Source organism: Sinocyclocheilus rhinocerous, unplaced genomic scaffold, assembly GCF_001515625.1.
Source record: "Sinocyclocheilus rhinocerous isolate Xijiao unplaced genomic scaffold, SAMN03320098_v1.1 scaffold554, whole genome shotgun sequence".
Taxonomy (NCBI): domain Eukaryota; kingdom Metazoa; phylum Chordata; class Actinopteri; order Cypriniformes; family Cyprinidae; genus Sinocyclocheilus; species Sinocyclocheilus rhinocerous.
The window spans coordinates 722,589-742,761 of NW_015627893.1; the positions used below are offsets into that span (position 1 = coordinate 722,589).

General features: G+C 39.2%; 1 protein-coding gene across 1 annotated transcript in view; it reads left to right on the forward strand.

The window, feature by feature from the left end:
- Window positions 1–8,404: 8,404 nt before the first annotated feature.
- The window catches only part of emilin3b (elastin microfibril interfacer 3b), an 18,995-nt gene continuing 7,226 nt past the window's right edge, over window positions 8,405–20,173 (forward strand). Inside the window, exon 1 of the mRNA XM_016548364.1 lies at window positions 8,405–8,929. Coding sequence (XP_016403850.1) covers window positions 8,769–8,929 — 161 coding nt within the window. The 5' untranslated portion in view covers window positions 8,405–8,768. The remainder of the gene's footprint in view (window positions 8,930–20,173) is intronic.

Here is a 20,173-nt window from a genome sequence, read left to right on the forward strand (position 1 = left end):
ATAATTAAATGCCTTTTTTTAGACAGCGGATGTAGCTTTTATCACACAACTCAGCCTTCCAGTGGCCTTCAAGGCCTCAGCTGTGCATGGGGCTGCACAAACAATAGTGTTGCCCAGCGCGTTTGTGTTGGTACACATGCTGATGGATGGATATACACACACAGCTGCTCTATGAACAGGAGACATAATCGCTGGACGGGTTCTGGAGTGAGTTTGAACAGCGAGAAAGGCTTGTGCGTTAAATAAAGAGCGACATTGTGTTGAGTTTGCATGCACATCACCGCTGAAGTTTCAGTAGCTGGAGAGATGTGTGTGTGTGTGTGTGTGTGTGTGCGTGGGTAATCAAGTCCAGATGCTTAGTTTACACGGGGTACTATACCCATGAGCATGTGTGTGTGTGTGTGTGTGAAACAGAGGATACACAACTGGTGAACAATCACAATCCAATACAAGTTCATCCAGCATAAACCATAGTGGCTTAACTGAGAAATTACACTGAAAGCATGATCTCAGCCTATGGATCATTTCTGAAACATCATACAAGCTGAACAGTGTGATTACAGGGAGGGTATTCACATTTAATTCGCTCTTCTGAGGTTTAGGCTCTGCATTACAGTCATATGAGATCTACTCAAATGCTAAATCCTTCCTGACTGTGTGATTTTGGCACACAGTCTCTTATTGCCTCTCTTGTTTGGTTTGTCTGGCTGTTCTACAACATCCTCTATCCTGTAAAGATACGCTATTCTAAAAGAACAGCGTAAAACACTAAATCCCTTTGTAACTTCTAGCTGATAAGCAAATAGCTCAGATCAGTGGGAAGAATTCGAGACGAGTTCCTATTGAGATCTCTGACTTTTAGCTGCAGACTTGGTGTTTTGGCAAATGTGAGCACAGTTTGAGACATTGTTGACATTCTGTGCTCTTAGGGTGACAACATGTCCTGGTTTACCCGGAAAGTCCAAGTTTTAGGTGTGGCCAGGTGTCACAAAAAAAAATTTCTTATTAAATTGTAAATATTTCTAGAATTCAACTGTTAGTCTCACTGTTTTGAACTTAAATCAGTTAACATCCTTTAATGAATGTTTTTGGGGTCAAATGTTTTTAAAAAAAAACTTTTCTTAGTCATGGAAAGCTGATGTGCCAATCATTTCATCCTATAACGTTTCCAGGCAGTGGGTTTGCAATGAACTGGCTTCCCATAACAACCACTTAACCCACATGAAAGTCTCTCAATTACAGTACATACTGAAAGAATCATATTCTTTCCTGCGTTCATCACCTGAAAAAGCCTACTAATACTCTAATGGCTGATAGTTAGTAGAATGTCTAAAGTGGACTATCAAAAATAAAGTGTTATCTAAAACTCTACCTTTGCTCTAAATCCCTTGTAAAAAAGACTTTAGAGTGAACTAAATATATTTTTAGACACTCAACTGCATATTAATTGCAATTAAAAGAAGATGTATTATAGTTGAAATATATATGCTGTGGGCTGAAACATAGAGTGACTTTTTGACTCATCTAAACCATCTTTATATGTAATTTCATAATTACTTCTATTATCTTTGAAACATAGTTACCGTGTACTGTTGAATGTACTGACAAGCATTTATGGCAAACTTAAATATACTTTAATGTCTTTTCTATTGAAACTTGTATGCCATGTATTTAAATATATTTGTAATTACACACGTGTAAGGATCAAATACTTTAGATGTGAATGTGCTTTTTTATGCAAGTCAACACTTTAAATAAGTGTTCTTGTTTAAAGGAACAACAGATTTATTTAAAATGTAATTTAACGTGTAGTCATTAAAATGTACTCTTCTTAAGTACACTTTCAGTAAGTGCTTTTTAAAAAAAAACAATTATAATATCTTTAAGTAGGCTACATGGTTTTCTTTTTCTTTGTTATCGGGTAGAAGAAATGCACACCAAATCTTTAGTTATTGAATACTTGCTAGGTCAGGTTTAGGCCAGGTTTAGGTGTCAAATTAAGCAAGGTAAAGCTGTCCAGATGTTCATCAGTGGAGAAATACAGTCATTGAGTCCATGTTGAGAATAGCTATTCTCTCCCACTCGTCTAGAGCACTGGGGAATCTGTGTTCTTCCCAAACCTTCGAAACATTCCTGATCTGTGTGAGGAAGTCACAAACCGCCACTGTATTGTCTGTTTGTGCATGCATACTGTAGACTCTGAGGAATTTATGGGTTCAAACTGATAATCTCACTCACAGTCAGTGTCCTTTTTAGCATTCTCACCTTCAGATCCAAGTCTCCTGTAAACTGGGATGGCAATTCAAAGGAAACTAACACTATATATCCACCTGACGATGAAAATTCTGTCGTCATTTATTCATATTGTTTTAAACTCGTGTGAACGTGATGGAAGATATCTGAAGAATGTTTTTGTCCAGATCAGGGTTATTATCATTGACCAAAACTGAAACCGGTAACACTTTATGTTGATGGTCCCTTTTGAGCATTCTGTTGACGATAAGTAAATTAGCACCTATGTGTCAACTAACTCTCATTAGAGTATTAGTAGACTGTCTGCTTAATATCTGCTAACTCTTTATTGTTATGGTCTCCCAACAGACACTCTACTGACTATCAGTAACTATTGCAAGTACATTTCAACTTATTCTAACTCTAACCCTACCAGTCTACTAATACTCTACTAACACTCTAGTGAGAGTTAGCTTATATGTAAGAGAAATATTGCTTACAGTCAACGGAATGTGTTAAAGGGACCATCAAAATAAAGTGAAACCCTGAAACCATAGATAAAAATCATTACGTGAAATAAAATTTAAAATAAACATTAACTTAAATAAAATAAAATATAAAAAACCTTAAACAGCTAGGCAACATTTCTCATTTTCATCCAATTTATGTTGAAGTACTACTAAAATAAGTAAAACTAAATAGACTAAAAAAACTAATAGAGTATAAAAATATATAAAACTATCTAGAAATTATATAACATCAATATTTTATACTATATAAAAATGACAAAAACACACAACAAAGCTAATGGGTAACTCTCTCCATCTATTGCAGATCTGTTTGCTAGCTCCTCTATTATGTGTACACAGGCATCATGATTTAACATGTTATGAATGGATCTGTCAACATGCCCACATTATTAAACCAATATAGTTGTCGTATCTTCTCAGCTTTTATTTCATTTGATGGGGAGCAGGTCACCATTAGAAAAATTTGGCCAGCATCTGTTCTGTTAAATAGCTTTTGTGATTTCTCTGGTGTCCTTCCAAAGGTTGTTTCAGAACAACTAAAGAAGTCTGTTGGGGAGAAGTGGGCCTCATTTCTGTAGAGAAAGGTATCAGTATCACTTTCATTATAATATATCACTCTTCAGTTTCTCACTACAGTGCTGTACTCATGCGTATTGCATGTAGATGTGTGCGGATTGTGTTACAATAGCTCATGTTTTACACTTTCTCTATAAATCTGGGGTGCTTTTAACAACTTGTCAGTTCGGGACACATTTCAAGAATCCGCAGAGACGCTCGGTTTATAAATTGCACTGCAGTTTGGAGGTTATTGCATTAAATGAAATCCCCTGCTGCAGTCAGACAACAGTGAGCACATGGGCTTTCTAAGTCTGCGATGTATTAACATTTTCATGTGGTGAACAATACAGTGCAAATATGCTAATGAAAGTACATTTCTCTCCTATGCATGGAAGCGATTTGGCAGTAGAGATAAGTGTGCTTATCTGAAACCGTTCACAGATGTTTCATGGGTGGTGAGGAGCACAGAGAACTAAGTAATAAAATTACTAAATTAAATTATTTAAGTTTAAAGATTATAAGTTTGCTATTCATCTTCATTGTGTATCACAGAGTGATTCAGGAAGAAGAATGGATTTTAGTTTAAAATGATCAGTTGTATCAATTTAGAAATGTAGCATGTATGTTTTAAACAGTTCATAATGACCCTGTCTGTTAAGCCCACAGATATCATTAAACAGTCAATTCAACTTATGCACTTATTTTATTAAAGTTATTCTAGCTGTGAGCTTCACTGGAGGGGAAGATTATCAGTGAAGAGAGAGCTGAAATCTCTTTATCACACAGCAGGACTGCAGGAGATTTGGTATGTGGCACACAACCAATTTTGACCAATTTTATTATCGTAATTTTTGTAACTTGACAGATGTCACTATGAACTGCCATTGTATAGAAAAGAGCTGCATGAAGCTTATTCAAAACCTTTCCATTTGTGTTCAATGTAAAAAAGAAAAAACAGCAAACGAGTTTAGAATGTAAAGAGGTAAGAGTGTAACCACCAACGTTTAATTTTTGAGTAAACTATTCCTCAAAACTTAAAAAAAGAGAGACTTAGAGAGGCCATCTTCGTTACTTTTTAATGCTTGGTCTACCCATGTGAAAAAGAAGTACACTTTCACATACTTGTAAAAATAGTACTTAATACAGACATACTTTAAAAGAATACTTAAGTGTGAACTAAATGCAGTGATTTCTGACACTTAATTGCACGTGAAGTTTGTCATCAGTACGTGTGAGTAAAACTGAGTGCATTTGGTCTCTTTGCATTGGTGCATTCTTGCAAGAAGCTTTCTGCAAATAAGACTGCTTGGCGCTCTTTGCTTTAGATAATTATGTGCTTTCCATTTGTGTTCAATGTAAAAAAAAAAAAACAGCAAACGAGTTTAGAATGTAAAGAGGTAAGAGTGTAACCACCAAAGTTTAATTTTTGAGTAAACTATTCCTCAAAACTTAAAAAAAGAGAGACTTAGAGAGGCCATCTTCGTTACTTTTTAATGCTTGGTCTACCCATGTGAAAAAGAAGTACACTTTCACATACTTGTAAAAATAGTACTTAATACAGACATACTTTAAAAGAATACTTAAGTGTGAACTAAATGCAGTGATTTCTGACACTTAATTGCACGTGAAGTTTGTCATCAGTACGTGTGAGTAAAACTGAGTGCATTTGGTCTCTTTGCATTGGTGCATTCTTGCAAGAAGCTTTCTGCAAATAAGACTGCTTGGCGCTCTTTGCTTTAGATAATTATGTGTGAATGAAAAGCAAACATGACATTGTAAATGTGATCTCCTGACACCTACGAGAGAAGTGCTTTTCCTCGTGGGCTCAGTAAACTTCGAGGAACTGTTATTGGATGAAGAAATACTACTGATCCTGTAACATACTGTCTTGAATTGTCTGTCATGCCCCACCATGACCTAAAACTGGATTTGACTGGTCACTGATTGGTCAGAGATCAGGTCCAGATCTTGTCCTCATGAATTTATTTGTGACCTTGGACCACAAAACCAGTCATTAGGGTAAATTTTTCGAAATTGAGATTTATACATCACCTGAAAGCTCAATAAATAAGCTTTCCATTGATGTATGGTTTGTTAGGATAGGACAATATTTGGCTGAGATACAATTATTTGAAAATCTGGAATCTGAGGGTGCAAAAAAAAAAATCAAAATATTGAGAAAATCTCCTTTAAAGTTGTCCAAATGAAGTTCTTAGCAATGCATATTACTCAAATATTTATCAAAAATTAAGTTTTGATATATTTACAGTAGGAAATTTATGAAATATCTTCATGGAACATGATCTTTATTTAATATCCGAATGATTTTTGGCATAAAAGAAAAATCAATAATTTTGACCCATACAATGTATTGTTGGCTATTGCTACAAATATACCCCAGCGACTTAAGACTGCTTTTGTGCTCCAGGGTCACATTTAGTTATACATTATTGCTGTTTATCACACAAGCTCGGGCTGTTTAGATTGGTCTTTTCAATAGCAATCAATGCGTTTTTGTAAGAAAAATATCCATATTTAAACGTTAAACATAACACTTTTTTATAAACACAAACGGAGGATGCGCTACACCTACATCCTATACGTCATCCGCCTACGACAGTTAGTGGAAGTGAGAGAAAAGTGTTTATAACATTTGAAATATGGATATTTTTCTTATAAAAACGCAGCGCCTTTATTCACCCCCCGGAGCTGTGTGAGGCACGTTTAATATGGATGGATGCTCTTTATTTGACTACTTTTGGTGATGAACAAAAACACCCGCCTACTCCCATTCTAACACTTGGAAGAGCAAGGATAATTTTTAATATAACTTCGATTGGATTCGTTTGAAAGAAGAAAGTCATATACACTTAGGATGCTTTGAGGGTGAGTAAAACATGGGCTAATTTTCATTTTTGGGTGAGCTAACCCTTTAAGTTTTAGCACTATGTCGCAGTTATCAACATGCCATTTCATGTTGCATTTTTATTGGCAGGTCAGTAAATGTGGCTCGTAGCAGCAAACACACTGTGCGATGGTCCTGCTGAATTTCTGACACTGTCTTTGAACCTCTCTCACTATACGACATAGGACCACCGTTTAGGAGCCACGATCACAGAAATGGCCACGATTGTTTCACGATATTAATCTTTCGTCTGGCACAGCCGAAAATTTTGCAGTGTGTAGAAGGCTTTACTGTGCATGAGTTACTGGAGGTTTTCACCGCAGGTTTGTGTAGAAATTGTTTACACAATCAAAATTATTAACTTAATCAAGTTAACAGATGAAATTTTCCTTCAAGTCGGCGCCAATAGCCTCGTGGTTAGTGAGCCGACTTATACAGCATAACTGTGCTCACGGCGACCCGAGTTCGATTCCCGTCTCGAGGTCTTATGCCGTTCCCGCTCCCCTTTCTCTACCCAATGCTTTCCTGTCATCTCTCAACTGTCCTATCTGAATAATAAAGGCATAATAAAAAAATTCCATCAAAAACATCATATAAAATCAAATAACTCAGGTGGCCAGAAAAAGGCTTACCAATGATATCATAGCCCACTTTTTACAGTGAATAAAATTGTGTCCACCCCTACATTATTTCCCACCTATTCCTCTTTTTCACTTAATATGTCATATTATGAAAATTAAAAGCATTGCAAATGCCAATTCATATCGTTAAATGTGTGGAAAACGTGCGACACATCAAAGATTTACGAAAGCAATATGATCACATAAAGATTCCCTGAAATGGAGTGACAAGTAGAGTTTTCTTTCCTGTATTATGGATATTTGTAATGCTCAATAAATGTATGATTGGTAATAAATGCACTCACAGTGGCCATAACAGGCACATCCTATATATCAAAAGCATAATACAACATGTAGAATAAACTTAATATGCACAGTCACACTTTAGTTTGGGGACCAATTCTCACTATTAACCAGGGGTGTGAAGTAACGAATTACAAATACTCACGTTACAGTAATTAAGTAGTTTTTATCAGTAATTGTACTTTTTTGAGTAGTTTAAAAATTGTGTACTTTTACTTTTACTTGAGTACATTTTAAGTGATGTATCGGTACTTTTACTCCGCTATTTTCCTCCGTTTGTGGTCGTTACATGCTTATTTTAATTGTATTTTTATCCATCAACATGATTGGATAGATAGTAACAGTCTCGTGACTTTCGTCAAATCAAATTGTGCATAGAAAACTTTAACCGCAAGTAGTTTTTTGGACAAGTACTTTTACTCTACTCACACTACATTTTTTGGAAGGTAATGGTACTTTTACTTGAGTATATTTTTTCAGTACTCTTTCCACCACTGCTATTAACTAACTATTATCTACAACTTTGCCTTAATAAACTCCTAATTTGCTGCTTATTAATAGTTAGTATGGTAGTTGTTAAGTTTAGGTATTGGGTTGGATTAAGGGATATACAATATGATCATGCAGAATAAGGTATTAATATGTGCTTCATAATAAACAGCCAATATGCTAGTAATATGCATGCTAATAAGCAACTAATTAATAGTGAGAATTAGTCCCTAAACAAGTGTGTTAACATATGTGCATATCAGACGTGGTGACATGCAGAATAATGAATAAAGATTAGGCATGAAAATCAATGGAAAATGTTTTGAAAATTCTGTTTAATGCAACAACATGTATTTGGTTTTTACGAGTGCAGAAGTTATGCTGAGATAATGCCTGCAAAAGAAATGTTTGTAGATTTATAGCTGCAGGCAAGTGAGAAGGTTATGGGCTGAGGTCAATGAAGGGGGGTGGAGATTTTGGCACAGAGGAACCCAAAGGAAATATTCATAATCCCAGCATGCTTTTTACATATGAGCCACCTATTAAAACTGCGTCCAAACGAACGAGCAGGGAGACAATTGCGTTGGTTAATCTTTCTAAATGCGCTCTCGTCTTTGAGGGGTTCCAGGGGTTTCTGTTTTGGGAGAAACATAAAGTGAACGGGTTCATCCCTGCTGGGTCTCATTTGAGGCCAGGGTTTGGGGAGGGATATGCAAATGCAAGCGTCCCCCTCAGAGCTGCAGCTGCAGGGTCGACTCGCGCTGGACTGTTGATAGAGGGATCTGAGCTTCAGTATTCTGCTACCGCTGCCCTGTCCTCTTCGCTTTCTCCTCTGCCTGTCTCTCTCTCTTGTGTGAGTGGTAAAGTGGGCAGGATGGTGCCAGAACAGCAGATGTTTCGATTGCAGCGCTGCTTGCCCGCCAACAACTGAAGTCAGTGCTCCAGAGAAACCTTGTGGGACTCAGCAAGGAAAACAAGCAACACTTCACAACCTCCGGACTCTAAAGCCCAGCTGGCTTTGCTTCCCCCCTCTCTCCACAGCTTTTGCTTTCTATACACTTTCTCTGTGCTCTTCCACTTTATGGTTCTTTCTGCAAGTGTTTTTGTCAACCTTTGCTCTGCTACTTAAAGATGAGGGGGATATTCGAGTGCGGGGGTCTTCTCTTAGTCACGTTGCTACTGACTTCGGCGGATGCCAAAGGAACTCTCTATGGAAGCCCATACAGATATAATCTACACAAGTCTGGGATCGTCCCGCAATACAACCCTGGAAAACCAACGGGTCACCATAAGTAAGTCACCAGTAAAGCTGTATTTGTATGTGTGTACTTACGGCACAGAAGCCTGATTTATCAAGCATTTATGTGTGCACTGCACAAGGAATGAAAGATGAAAAATTGACAGCAGTGTCCTGCAGTTTCACATGCTTCATCTGCAATGGTTTTAAACAACATTTTCTGATTTATTTATCATTACACATGCAGTTTTTTGGAGTTCAGATTCATTGAGAGACTACATGTAATGTTTGTACTTACATAAATTAATTCAACTCAGGATTATTAATTAATTAACTAAAAAAAAGTGATTAAAAGAGGATACAAACTTTTTTCTTTAATTAATAAAACTAAACATTTAAACACTTTCAGATAAACAGATCAACATTTCCCTTTATGCTCACATAAATTTTAATAAAAATGTGGTCACAACTACTAGGTAGTAACATTAAATAGAGTTTACAAAAAATAAAAAAAATAAATGTTGCTGACATCTAAGATGTATGTGACATTATTCTTCAGGTGAAGAGTAAAGAACACATTACACAATTGGTAACACATTAGATTAGGGAACACACATTCACTATTAACACTATTAACACTATTAAGACTTTTCTCTCAATAAACTTCTAATTTGCTGCTTGTTCACAGTAAGTAGTTGTTGTAGTAGTTATGTTTAGGCATTGGATAGGACTAAGGATCTAGAATATGGTCATGCATTAATATGTGCTTTATAAGTACTATTGAACAGCCAACATGCTAGTAATATGCATGCATATTTGGGTGAACTATCCCTTAAAATACCTACAAGACTATAGATTTACTGTGTCACTACAAATTCCTTCATATAATGGCAATGAGTTTGAGGTATGGTTATGTTTAGGAGTAAGAGTAGGGTTAGGGTTAAGCTTATAAGGGTTAGAGTTAGTTTTTGAGGTAAGGGTTTGGGTTACGTTTGGGGCAAATTTAACAGTGCAAGTACAAAAATTAATTAAATGCATACAAAAGTTCTTGAAATGTGCTTACAGTGCACCAGTATGTATGGACATAATAAGTAAATTGCTTTAAATGGTTAATTACATAGTAGTTGAGGCCACCTAAAAACGGCAAAATATGGGCAAAAAAAAAAAAGAAAGTAATTTGTAAATTTTTGTATTTACACATTACAATTAGGACTCTTAACTTTGATGATGTACCATTGCCATTGTGAATCTGTTTTGCCACCATTACAGTTATTTGGAATGGACTCTAAAGAAATATTACACTTAATGTATACAGTATTCTGTTTGTCTGAAGTCAGTATAAATGTCCAAAAATCACAAAGTCGGCATAAGGCCTGAAATCAACACAGAAGTTTTGTTCCAAAAGTCATCCTGGAGCAATTTGAATCCGGCTCAAAGATAAGTAGTTGGCATGTTGAGAAAATCCACATCAAAGACCTACTGGCATCCAGGAATCCTGAAATACCAGTGCTATCAAATGCAGTTTGCAGTTGTTGGCAGTGATGTTGTATCTGCCTCATCTGTCCTCAGTGACCCATGTTCTGAGCAGTTTCTGCTGCGACACACACCGGTTCTGGACATGTTTATGTTGGTGGGTCGGGTAAATCACAGCAGCCTGCATCTCTCTCTTCTAAATCTGTTTCTAGTGAGCTGCCCACATAGACAGCATTTTAAGGCATCTTTGGCATGCTCCCGATGCGAAGGCTGCTCCAAACGGTAGACAGCGTGAATATACTGCCTTCTAAGATAACTTCTTTTGACCACAATCTAAGGCAGCATCTGTCCTTCAAGGAGAAGACAATCCCAGAATGCATTACGATGAGCCCAGTGAAGATATTTCATGCATCCAATATTGGACAAACAAAGGGAAATGTTCTCTGCTTGGACAACCCTTGTGAAAAAGAAGTACACTTTGGCATACTTTTAAAAAGAGTACTTATGACAAAAGTAATACACTTTAAAAGAATACACTTAAGTGGAAAATGAATGTAATGTCTTTGAATACTTAATTAAATGTTATTTACAACTGAATGAAAATGTAGGTTACACTTTATTTTAAGGTGTCCTTATTACAGTGTAATTCTACATTTAAGTACTGAGTAATATTAATTAATTACATGTACTTACTAAATGGTTAGGATTAGGATTAGGGTTTGGTTTAGGGTTACTTGCATGTAATTATGCGTAATTTATTGTAATTATAATAGTAATTACATGTAACGTGTAACAAGGAAACCTTAAAATAAAGTGTTACCCAAATGTATTATAGTTTAAATTTATATTATATTATATTATATTATATTATATTATATTATATTATATTATATTATATTATATTATATTATATTATATTATATTATATTATATTAGGGTTAGGGTTATTATATTATACGTTTTTAAAATATGTTTTGATATTTTTAAAGTGTTTGTAGATTTTTAAAATCCACTTAAGCAAGACTTATGATTACCTATATGACTTTATATGTAATTTCATAATTCTTCTGTTGTCTTTGAAATATGATTAAAGTGTGCTGCTAAATGTATTGACATGCATTTGTGGTCAACTAAAATATAGTATTTCAAAACACTTTGCCATTTCTATTGAAATGTGTATGTCGTGTATATAAACATATTTGTAATTACACATTAGTAATGATGAAGTTACAATTTAGTACATTTTAAATATACTGCGTTAACTGTAAATGCAATAATGTAGTATGTTCGTCAAGAAATTAGAATTCTTCTTTAAGGATGACAGATTAAAACATTTTGATTTAAAATGTATTTTGAAGCAAAACTTTAATTTTTTAAAAGCATACTTAAGTGTGTTAAAACAGTGTGTTAAAACAGAGAAGAAGTTCTCTTTTTAAGTTCACTTAAGTGGCCTTTGAGGTAATTAATATTACATGATTTTTTGGTTACACTATTTTAAGGTGTCCATGTTACAGTGTAGTTATACATTTAAGTACTGAGTAATATTAATTAACAACATGTACTTACTATATGGCTAGGGTTAGGATTAGGGTTTGGTTTAGGGTTATTATGCATAGTTTATTGTTATTACTTGTTATTATTTTAAGTGCACTATAAGTGCACATTCAATACAATTATGCACACTTATTTTTCACAAGGGAATGTTTGAAAAGATTTTGTGCTAATGTGAACTACCAATGACAGGTACATGTGAGTTGCATTATGAATTGCATGTTGACTCATTATTGAACACACACACACACACGCACGCACGCACGCACGCACGCACGCACGCACGCACGCACGCACGCACGCACGCACGCACGCACGCACGCACGCACGCACGCACGCACGCACGCACGCACGCACGCACGCACGCACGCACGCACGCACACACACACACACACACACACTGGTATCCCTATAATTAAGGGGACATTGTATAGGTGTAATGGGTTTTCTACTGTACAAATTGTATTTTTTATCCCCTTACCCTAATCCTAAACCTACCCCTCACACAAAACACACTGCATTTTTATATTCTCAAAAATGTCATTCTGTATGAATTATGAGCTGTTTTCCTGATGGGGACCTAAACAATGTCCCACAAGGTCAAAGTTTACTGGTGTTACTGTGCTTGTGGGGACATTTGGGCACATATTAGTTCTTAAAAAGTACAATATTAGTACCCAGCGTGTTCATATTAATACCGTTTGAAAGGGCACCACCTTAGTACCGTTTTTCTGAGAGTGTGTTGTAGAAATTTTCTCTGGGCAGATAGTGAATGTTATTATGTTTGTGATTTGTGTATAAATGCAGTATATGTATGTACATGAATTCCTGTATGAGAGTTACAGTATACATTTTTTCAACATGGTGTATTTCCGTCATAAACTATGATGTGTATCCTTAATTACTGTATATTAGACATGGAAAACATGAATGAGCATCCCACAAACAAACATGTCCATGAAAATGTCACGTGTAGTTGTTTGTCTGTATGACCAAACCTGATTAGCGCCTCACAACAGCTCATCATTTAAGTTAGAACATATGAGAATAAAGCGTCCAAGATTTACACAAAGTCATTATGTCTAGCTAACTAACATCTTTGCCAGCACGATCTTGATGTAATTTTAGTTCTAAATGTTTCTCATATGCTTCACATTTTTCTCTTTATATAATTCAGTGCAACTGAAGGATCAGTTTCTGCAAACAGCAGATGCACGATGTTGATATACAATTAAGGATAATTTGAGATTTTTAATTTGGCACAGCAACATGTAATCATTTTACATAACTGTTTTACATCACTGGCTGACCCTATAAGCTGACAGAAGTAGTATGTGAGAAAGAAGCTATCTGACCAACTAAATCTAAACTCTTGTTGTACTAACATGCAATTGCTCAATCATAATAATAATCATACATTTAGACCTAAAATATGTTCCTAAACTGTATTTATGCGCCATAAATTAATAAATTAGACACCTGCATTTCTCTGTAGAATATAGAATATATAAAGAATATACCTTTTGACATGTTTATAGCTGGCTAGCTATTTTAGCCAATAAACATCTGCTTTAACAGCACAGACATTTGTCGGTAACTATATCGCCCCCTTGAGTACTGAGGTTTGTTACCTCCACAGGAACGCACATTAAGTACAGTAAATCTGTATTAAATGCACTGCCCAAAAAGTCAGGGACTATGATTCCAATTCAATTCAAAGTAAGTTTATAAGACAACATTCAAACTGAAATAAAGCCTCATAGGACTGTTTGGAAAGCTCTATGCAGGCAGCAACCCAGTGTCTAAAAATCATCTGTAACACCTGTTAGTAGTAACTGAAATCAGATTGGATCTTTTCAGCTTGAGAAAGCTCTTGTCAGTTTTGTGCCCAGTTACATTAGGTGGTCAGTGAACAGACTGTGATGTTCATGAAAGTATGTGATTCTGCTTCATAATGCCTATGGACAGCATCTGTGGCACATCTGTTGACACAAACCATAATTCTGATTCATTGTGTATGTGTACACATAACACATACAAACTGCTTAAAAGAATGAGAAATGTTTATAGTTATATAATTATAATAGAAGATTAACATGCAAGCAGACATACCCACAAGTAAATGTTTACAATATGCAACTCTCGCAATGCTTTTGAAGTTTATGTAAAACTTTTAAAAATGACACGTCTTCTTAGCATGAGACTGGTGTGATTCACTTACCAGCATCCCATTCAAATAAGTGCTTTGCTGGTGATGTTGAAAGAGTGCGTTCATTTAAATAATCTGTTTCTATTATGATCCAATGCCAGCACATTGGGCTGCAAATATTCGAAAGTTAATTTGATACAAGCATCTACTATGATATAAATTAATATATGTGAAGATCCTTATTGGCAGCAGAATGGTGTTATCTCAGACCAGGATATCACTATCCATCCCGGAAAGCAGCCCTATATCAAAACGACAATTTAAACAAATGTGCAGTTATAAAGAGCTATGCAGTAGGATCCTTATAAGTGCCATAGACAATGGTGTGCTGCTTTGGAATTTTTGGCTTAAAGTGTACTTTAAACACATTTCCTGTGTTTATTTATCCATGGTAATTGAGGCCTTGCCACAGATGCATTCCATAGTGATTAGGTGGAAAATAACTGATCCATTTGACATCTATTTCTGCATGCGACTTTGAAAGCTGTGCATGAGAGCAGGTCAAATTAGCAGGAGTGAAGGTCCATTTATATTACTTCTCTGAACTCTGGCTATTCTGGAGGACAGAAACAGTATCTGAGTACTAAATGTATCCCATTGTTCGATAGCGTGTAGCAGCTCCTCTTTCTTCAGTTAATGGATCCTAAAAGGCCTCTATGCATCGTATCTCCATATTTATACTGTCAGTAGCCCCATCCCTTCCAGAGCAACTCTTTAAGACATGACCAATGACTGAACCCGGTGACCGATGAAAGATTGCTTCCATTAGTGTGAGTGAGAGAGTGGATGAGATAAAGAGAACAATGAAAAAATGGAGGGAGATATTTATATGGAGAACAAGGGGGAAATTCTGGCACAACTCCATCTCACAACTGTAAGCTTTAAGTGCCATTAAAAGCGTTTGACATGCCTGTGCATTACTCAAGGGTGACTGGGGGTCATTTTAAACAATGCTGGCCATTTATATTTAGATTATGAAAATCCACAGCCAAATCCTGAGCTACATAAAGATCTAAAACAATTTGTGTGGCTTGGTAGTAATGTGGCTGTTTTTTACACTAGTCACATGTAGCTAGTTGGTCCAAGTCTGGTCCATTTTGCAGTTTATTCTGGCCAATAACCTCCCACTTAGAAAGGAAGAGATAATGTGACTGACACATACAATTTCCCACCACCATTATGTTATATGAAATGTTTATATGAATATTTACTAGCTACTAAGTGATTCCACAATTCGAAACCACAAACCTCATAAAGTCCAATGATTAGACTAATAAAAATCTTCCACTTTCAGACTCCCAGAAACTGGATTGCAGTCGGGCAATCTGATTGGAGCTTGCTATATTTACTAGTGCTGTCCAGCTTTCTTTGCCATATGCATTAGACAGTTGAAACTAGTTGTGCACCTCAATCTTCAAGTGGTGTACCTCAGGTTTATGTACTGAGCCCTCTCACATTAATATATATTCGTCACTCCATTTTAATTTCTTGAGATGAACCCGGCACACACAGAAGACACAGCAGCTGAAGGATGTCTCCAACAGCCTCAAATGCCTCTTTACACCATTCCTCTGACAGATGAACACACGTTTTCCTCATGCTGTGTGGTCTTTGTGGTTTGGGAAATCAGCCTGCACAGCTAATATTCGTCTTTCATATGCAACACACAGATCACAGGTGCTGTTTAACACATCACAGGAGGCTCTTAGATCACTTTACATGCCTGACATTGTGTTAATTTGTCCTTTCACAAGTCACGATACTGTAATTCGAGCAGCATCGCAAATTCTTTGTTCCACGTGAACAAATGCAAATGCATGAAATACTTGTAAATGGCTTTTGTTGTTGAACATTTGTTTTTTGCAGTCACTGACAGAAACTTAAGCAATGCTTGCAACTTCGACACGTCTAACACAAACACACACTTTATGCGTCACATCTATCTTGTTCTTCCTGTGGGCATAATTTCACATTGATTGAATCAACTCGTGCAGATATGGTTGAACTGGGTTATGTATACATTGAGAACATTTGGACACCTGGACTCATTTTGCTTGACTACAGAGCTTATCCTTTTTCTTCCAAGTGTGTGCCCACCTGACAAACAAATGCTGAATGCCGAAGTCTGCTTTTAGTTACTTGCAGGCAAAGATTATAGATCTTCTGCATGTAGTTATTTGCATTCCCTACATTTTCAGTGTTTGCTGAAACTCTTTAATGCCACCTAATAAAGAAGGCAAGTCACAGGGGTCATTTCTGTTGTAACTATAAATGAGAAATTGTGTATTATTCACACGACACTTTTTTTTTTTGTATAATGACTAATTTATTGTAATATATATATACGCCATGAAACTGAGTAAATATTACAGTATTACAGGTAGTTAAAATCGTTAGCCTCTTACAGTGGCTGTTATGTAAATGGTGTAAAATTAAATGCTCAGTTGTGTAATGCAATTTTTGGCCACCTTATAGACCCACCACCTGACCAGAAGTAAAAAAAGAAGTTTGGGAATAGAAAGATTTTTAATGTTTTTAAAAGAAGTTTCTTATGCTCATGAAGGCTTGATCAAAGCTGAATTTTCAGCATCATTACTCCAGTCTTCAGTGTCACATGATCCTTCAGAAATCATTCTAACATTCTGATATGTTATCAATGTTGAAAACAGCTGATTAATATTTTTTTGGACTCTGATACTTTTTTCAGAATTCTTTGATGAGTAAAAAAATTAAAAATAAATAAATAAATAAATAAGCAACACAATGTCAGGATTGGACCTGTTTTATCATGTGTTTCAGTTCCTGTTTTGCCTTATTTGGTCTTGTTCCTGTCCTTGTTTAGTTGTTCCTTCGTGCCTCCCGTGTTCTTCCTGAACAGCGTAGCGTGACAGAAGAACCGACCGAAACAGTAACCTCCATGTATCTACCCTCCGTTTTGTTTCCCCCAGTGTCTTTTTTTCCGTTGTGTACCCTCATGGATGCCCTCCTTCGCCCGGAATATCTCCTCCTCCTGCTGGAGCAGGGGGAGAGATCACTCGAGGACCATACAAGACTGTTCCAGCTGCTAGCTAACACCACCAGCTACCCGGACAATGCGCTCTGTGCGTTCTACGACGCAAGTTTAAACACCGCGTGCAGAGCGCCGTCGTCAGAAGATGGTCTTCGAGCGGATTTCGCCGCGTTTGTGGAGTGGATTCTGGCGAGTCCCGGAAGTAGAGCCCAAGCCGTCAGACCAGGTGCGTGAGCCGGCTACAATGCCCATCGCGAGGGAGAAAGCCGTGGATGGTGAGAACGCGGAGTGGAGCTCCACCCACTGCACCGCGGCTGAGGGTGAGGTAATAATACATCTGGGCCTGCTGGACTTAGAAGGGGACCTTATTGACTGGGAAACTGAGCTGGAAGCGATTTGCCCCCTCTCCTCTCTCCTCCGTCCCCGCTGGTCCCATCCAGCCCTGAGGGGGCTCCCGTTTCCCAGTCCAGCCAGGAGTGGGCTCTGATCCCTGAGGGCAGCCCTGAGAGCCCTGAGAGCCCGGAGGCTCACGAATGCCTGCCCACCCGCCCGCTCCTGCCTCCTCCACCGCTGTCGTCAAGCAGTCCCTCTGCTCGCCCTCAGCCCACCATCAATACGTTGTGAGCTCCGCGGGTCTGCCATCCTCCAGCGTTGCCATGGCTGGAGAATCCCTCACCTCTGCCTCCAGCCTCCGAGGCCCGGATCTCCGCCTCCGCCTTGGCCCTCGGCTCCACCCTGGCCCACCGGATCCTCGGCATCCCCCTGGCTCATTGGCTCTCCATCTCCGCCTCGGGCTCCTCCTCCACCTGCTCCGCCGCCATTGGTAGGCCCCCTTGAGTCGGCGGCCATTCCTCCTCCATGGCTCCTCCCTCCGTCGGCTCCACCGTGGGCCGTCATCATGGCTGTGGCCTGAGGCCTGCTGTGCTCCTCCTGCTCTGGGCCCCTCCTGGCTCCTCCCTCCTTCGTCGCCACCCTGGTCTCTGTCTGCCGGCCCCCTCCCGTGTGTCCGCCCTCCTTCTGAGCCTCCTCTCAAACTCCTACCTATGCCTCCCTCTGTTGTTGCCTACGGTGCGAGGACGCACCTTCCGGGAGGGGGCGAAATGTCAGGATTGGACCTATTTTATCATGTGTTTCAGTTCCTGTTTTGCCTTATTTGGTCTTGTTCCTGTCCTTGTTTAGTTTGATTATTAATTGATTCCCAGCACTTGCCTGCCCCTCGTTATCCAGTCCTTATAAGCCCCAGTCTGTTCAGTTTGTGCGACTGAGCGGGGGATCGCCCCGGAAGTAGAGCCCAAGCCGTCAGACCAGGTGCGTGAGCCGGCTACAATGCCCATCGCGAGGGAGAAAGCCGTGGATGGTGAGAACGCGGAGTGGAGCTCCACCCACTGCACCGCGGCTGAGGGTGAGGTAATAATACATCTGGGCCTGCTGGACTTAGAAGGGGACCTTATTGACTGGGAAACTGAGCTGGAAGCGATTTGCCCCCTCTCCTCTCTCCTCCGTCCCCGCTGGTCCCATCCAGCCCTGAGGGGGCTCCCGTTTCCCAGTCCAGCCAGGAGTGGGCTCTGATCCCTGAGGGCAGCCCTGAGAGCCCTGAGAGCCCGGAGGCTCACGAATGCCTGCCCACCCGCCCGCTCCTGCCTCCTCCACCGCTGTCGTCAAGCAGTCCCTCTGCTCGCCCTCAGCCCACCATCAATACGTTGTGAGCTCCGCGGGTCTGCCATCCTCCAGCGTTGCCGTGGCTGGAGAATCCCTCACCTCTGCCTCCAGCCTCCGAGGCCCGGATCTCCGCCTCCGCCTTGGCCCTCGGCTCCACCCTGGCCCACCGGATCCTCGGCATCCCCCTGGCTCATTGGCTCTCCATCTCCGCCTCGGGCTCCTCCTCCACCTGCTCCGCCGCCATTGGTAGGCCCCCTTGAGTCGGCGGCCATTCCTCCTCCATGGCTCCTCCCTCCGTCGGCTCCACCGTGGGCCGTCATCATGGCTGTGGCCTGAGGCCTGCTGTGCTCCTCCTGCTCTGGGCCCCTCCTGGCTCCTCCCTCCTTCGTCGCCACCCTGGTCTCTGTCTGCCGGCCCCCTCCCGTGTGTCCGCCCTCCTTCTGAGCCTCCTCTCAAACTCCTACCTATGCCTCCCTCTGTTGTTGCCTACGGTGCGAGGACGCACCTTCCGGGAGGGGGCGAAATGTCAGGATTGGACCTATTTTATCATGTGTTTGAGTTCCTGTTTTGCCTTATTTGGTCTTGTTCCTGTCCTTGTTTAGTTTGATTATTAATTGATTCCCAGCACTTGCCTGCCCCTCGTTATCCAGTCCTTATAAGCCCCAGTCTGTTCAGTTAGTATTTGTCGGTTCTACTTGTTGTCGATGTGTGTTGCTCAAGCGCCTGTTGTGGATTATTCCCAGTGTTTCTTTGATTAAAGACTGTTAAAAGTTCCTTCGTGCCTCTCGTGTTCTTTCTGAACAGCGTAGCGTGACACACAACTGTTTCCAACATTGATAATAAATCAGCATATTAGAATGATTTCTGAAGGATCATGTGACACTTAAGACTGGAGTAATGATGCTGAAAATACAGCTTTTCTCCACAGGAATAAATTATATTTAAAGTGTATTTAAAAAGTAAAATCCTTATTTTAAATGGTAAACATATTCACAATATTACTGTTGTTGGTAACACTTTCTATGAAGCCCGTGTTTATAATTGTAACGAATCAGTCCACTGAAGGCGAGTGTAGTGAGAACCCAAGTGCAGTTTATTTACAGGTGATCCAAACTCCAAACATAATCCAAACAAGATACACAGACTAGAGACACAGACTTGACTTGACGAGGCATGAACAGACTTGACTAGGCATGAACAGACTTGACTAGGCATGAGCAGACTTGACGTGGCATAAACAAACTAGACTCACCGACAGCGGGTTACAACTTCAATACACGACCAGAGACAATGGCAACAAGATGGCTACTTATAACAGACAAGGAGGGTCACATGACATGAACAAACCAATGGGAAACAAGACACATGACTAAGACAACCAATCAGAACATGACACA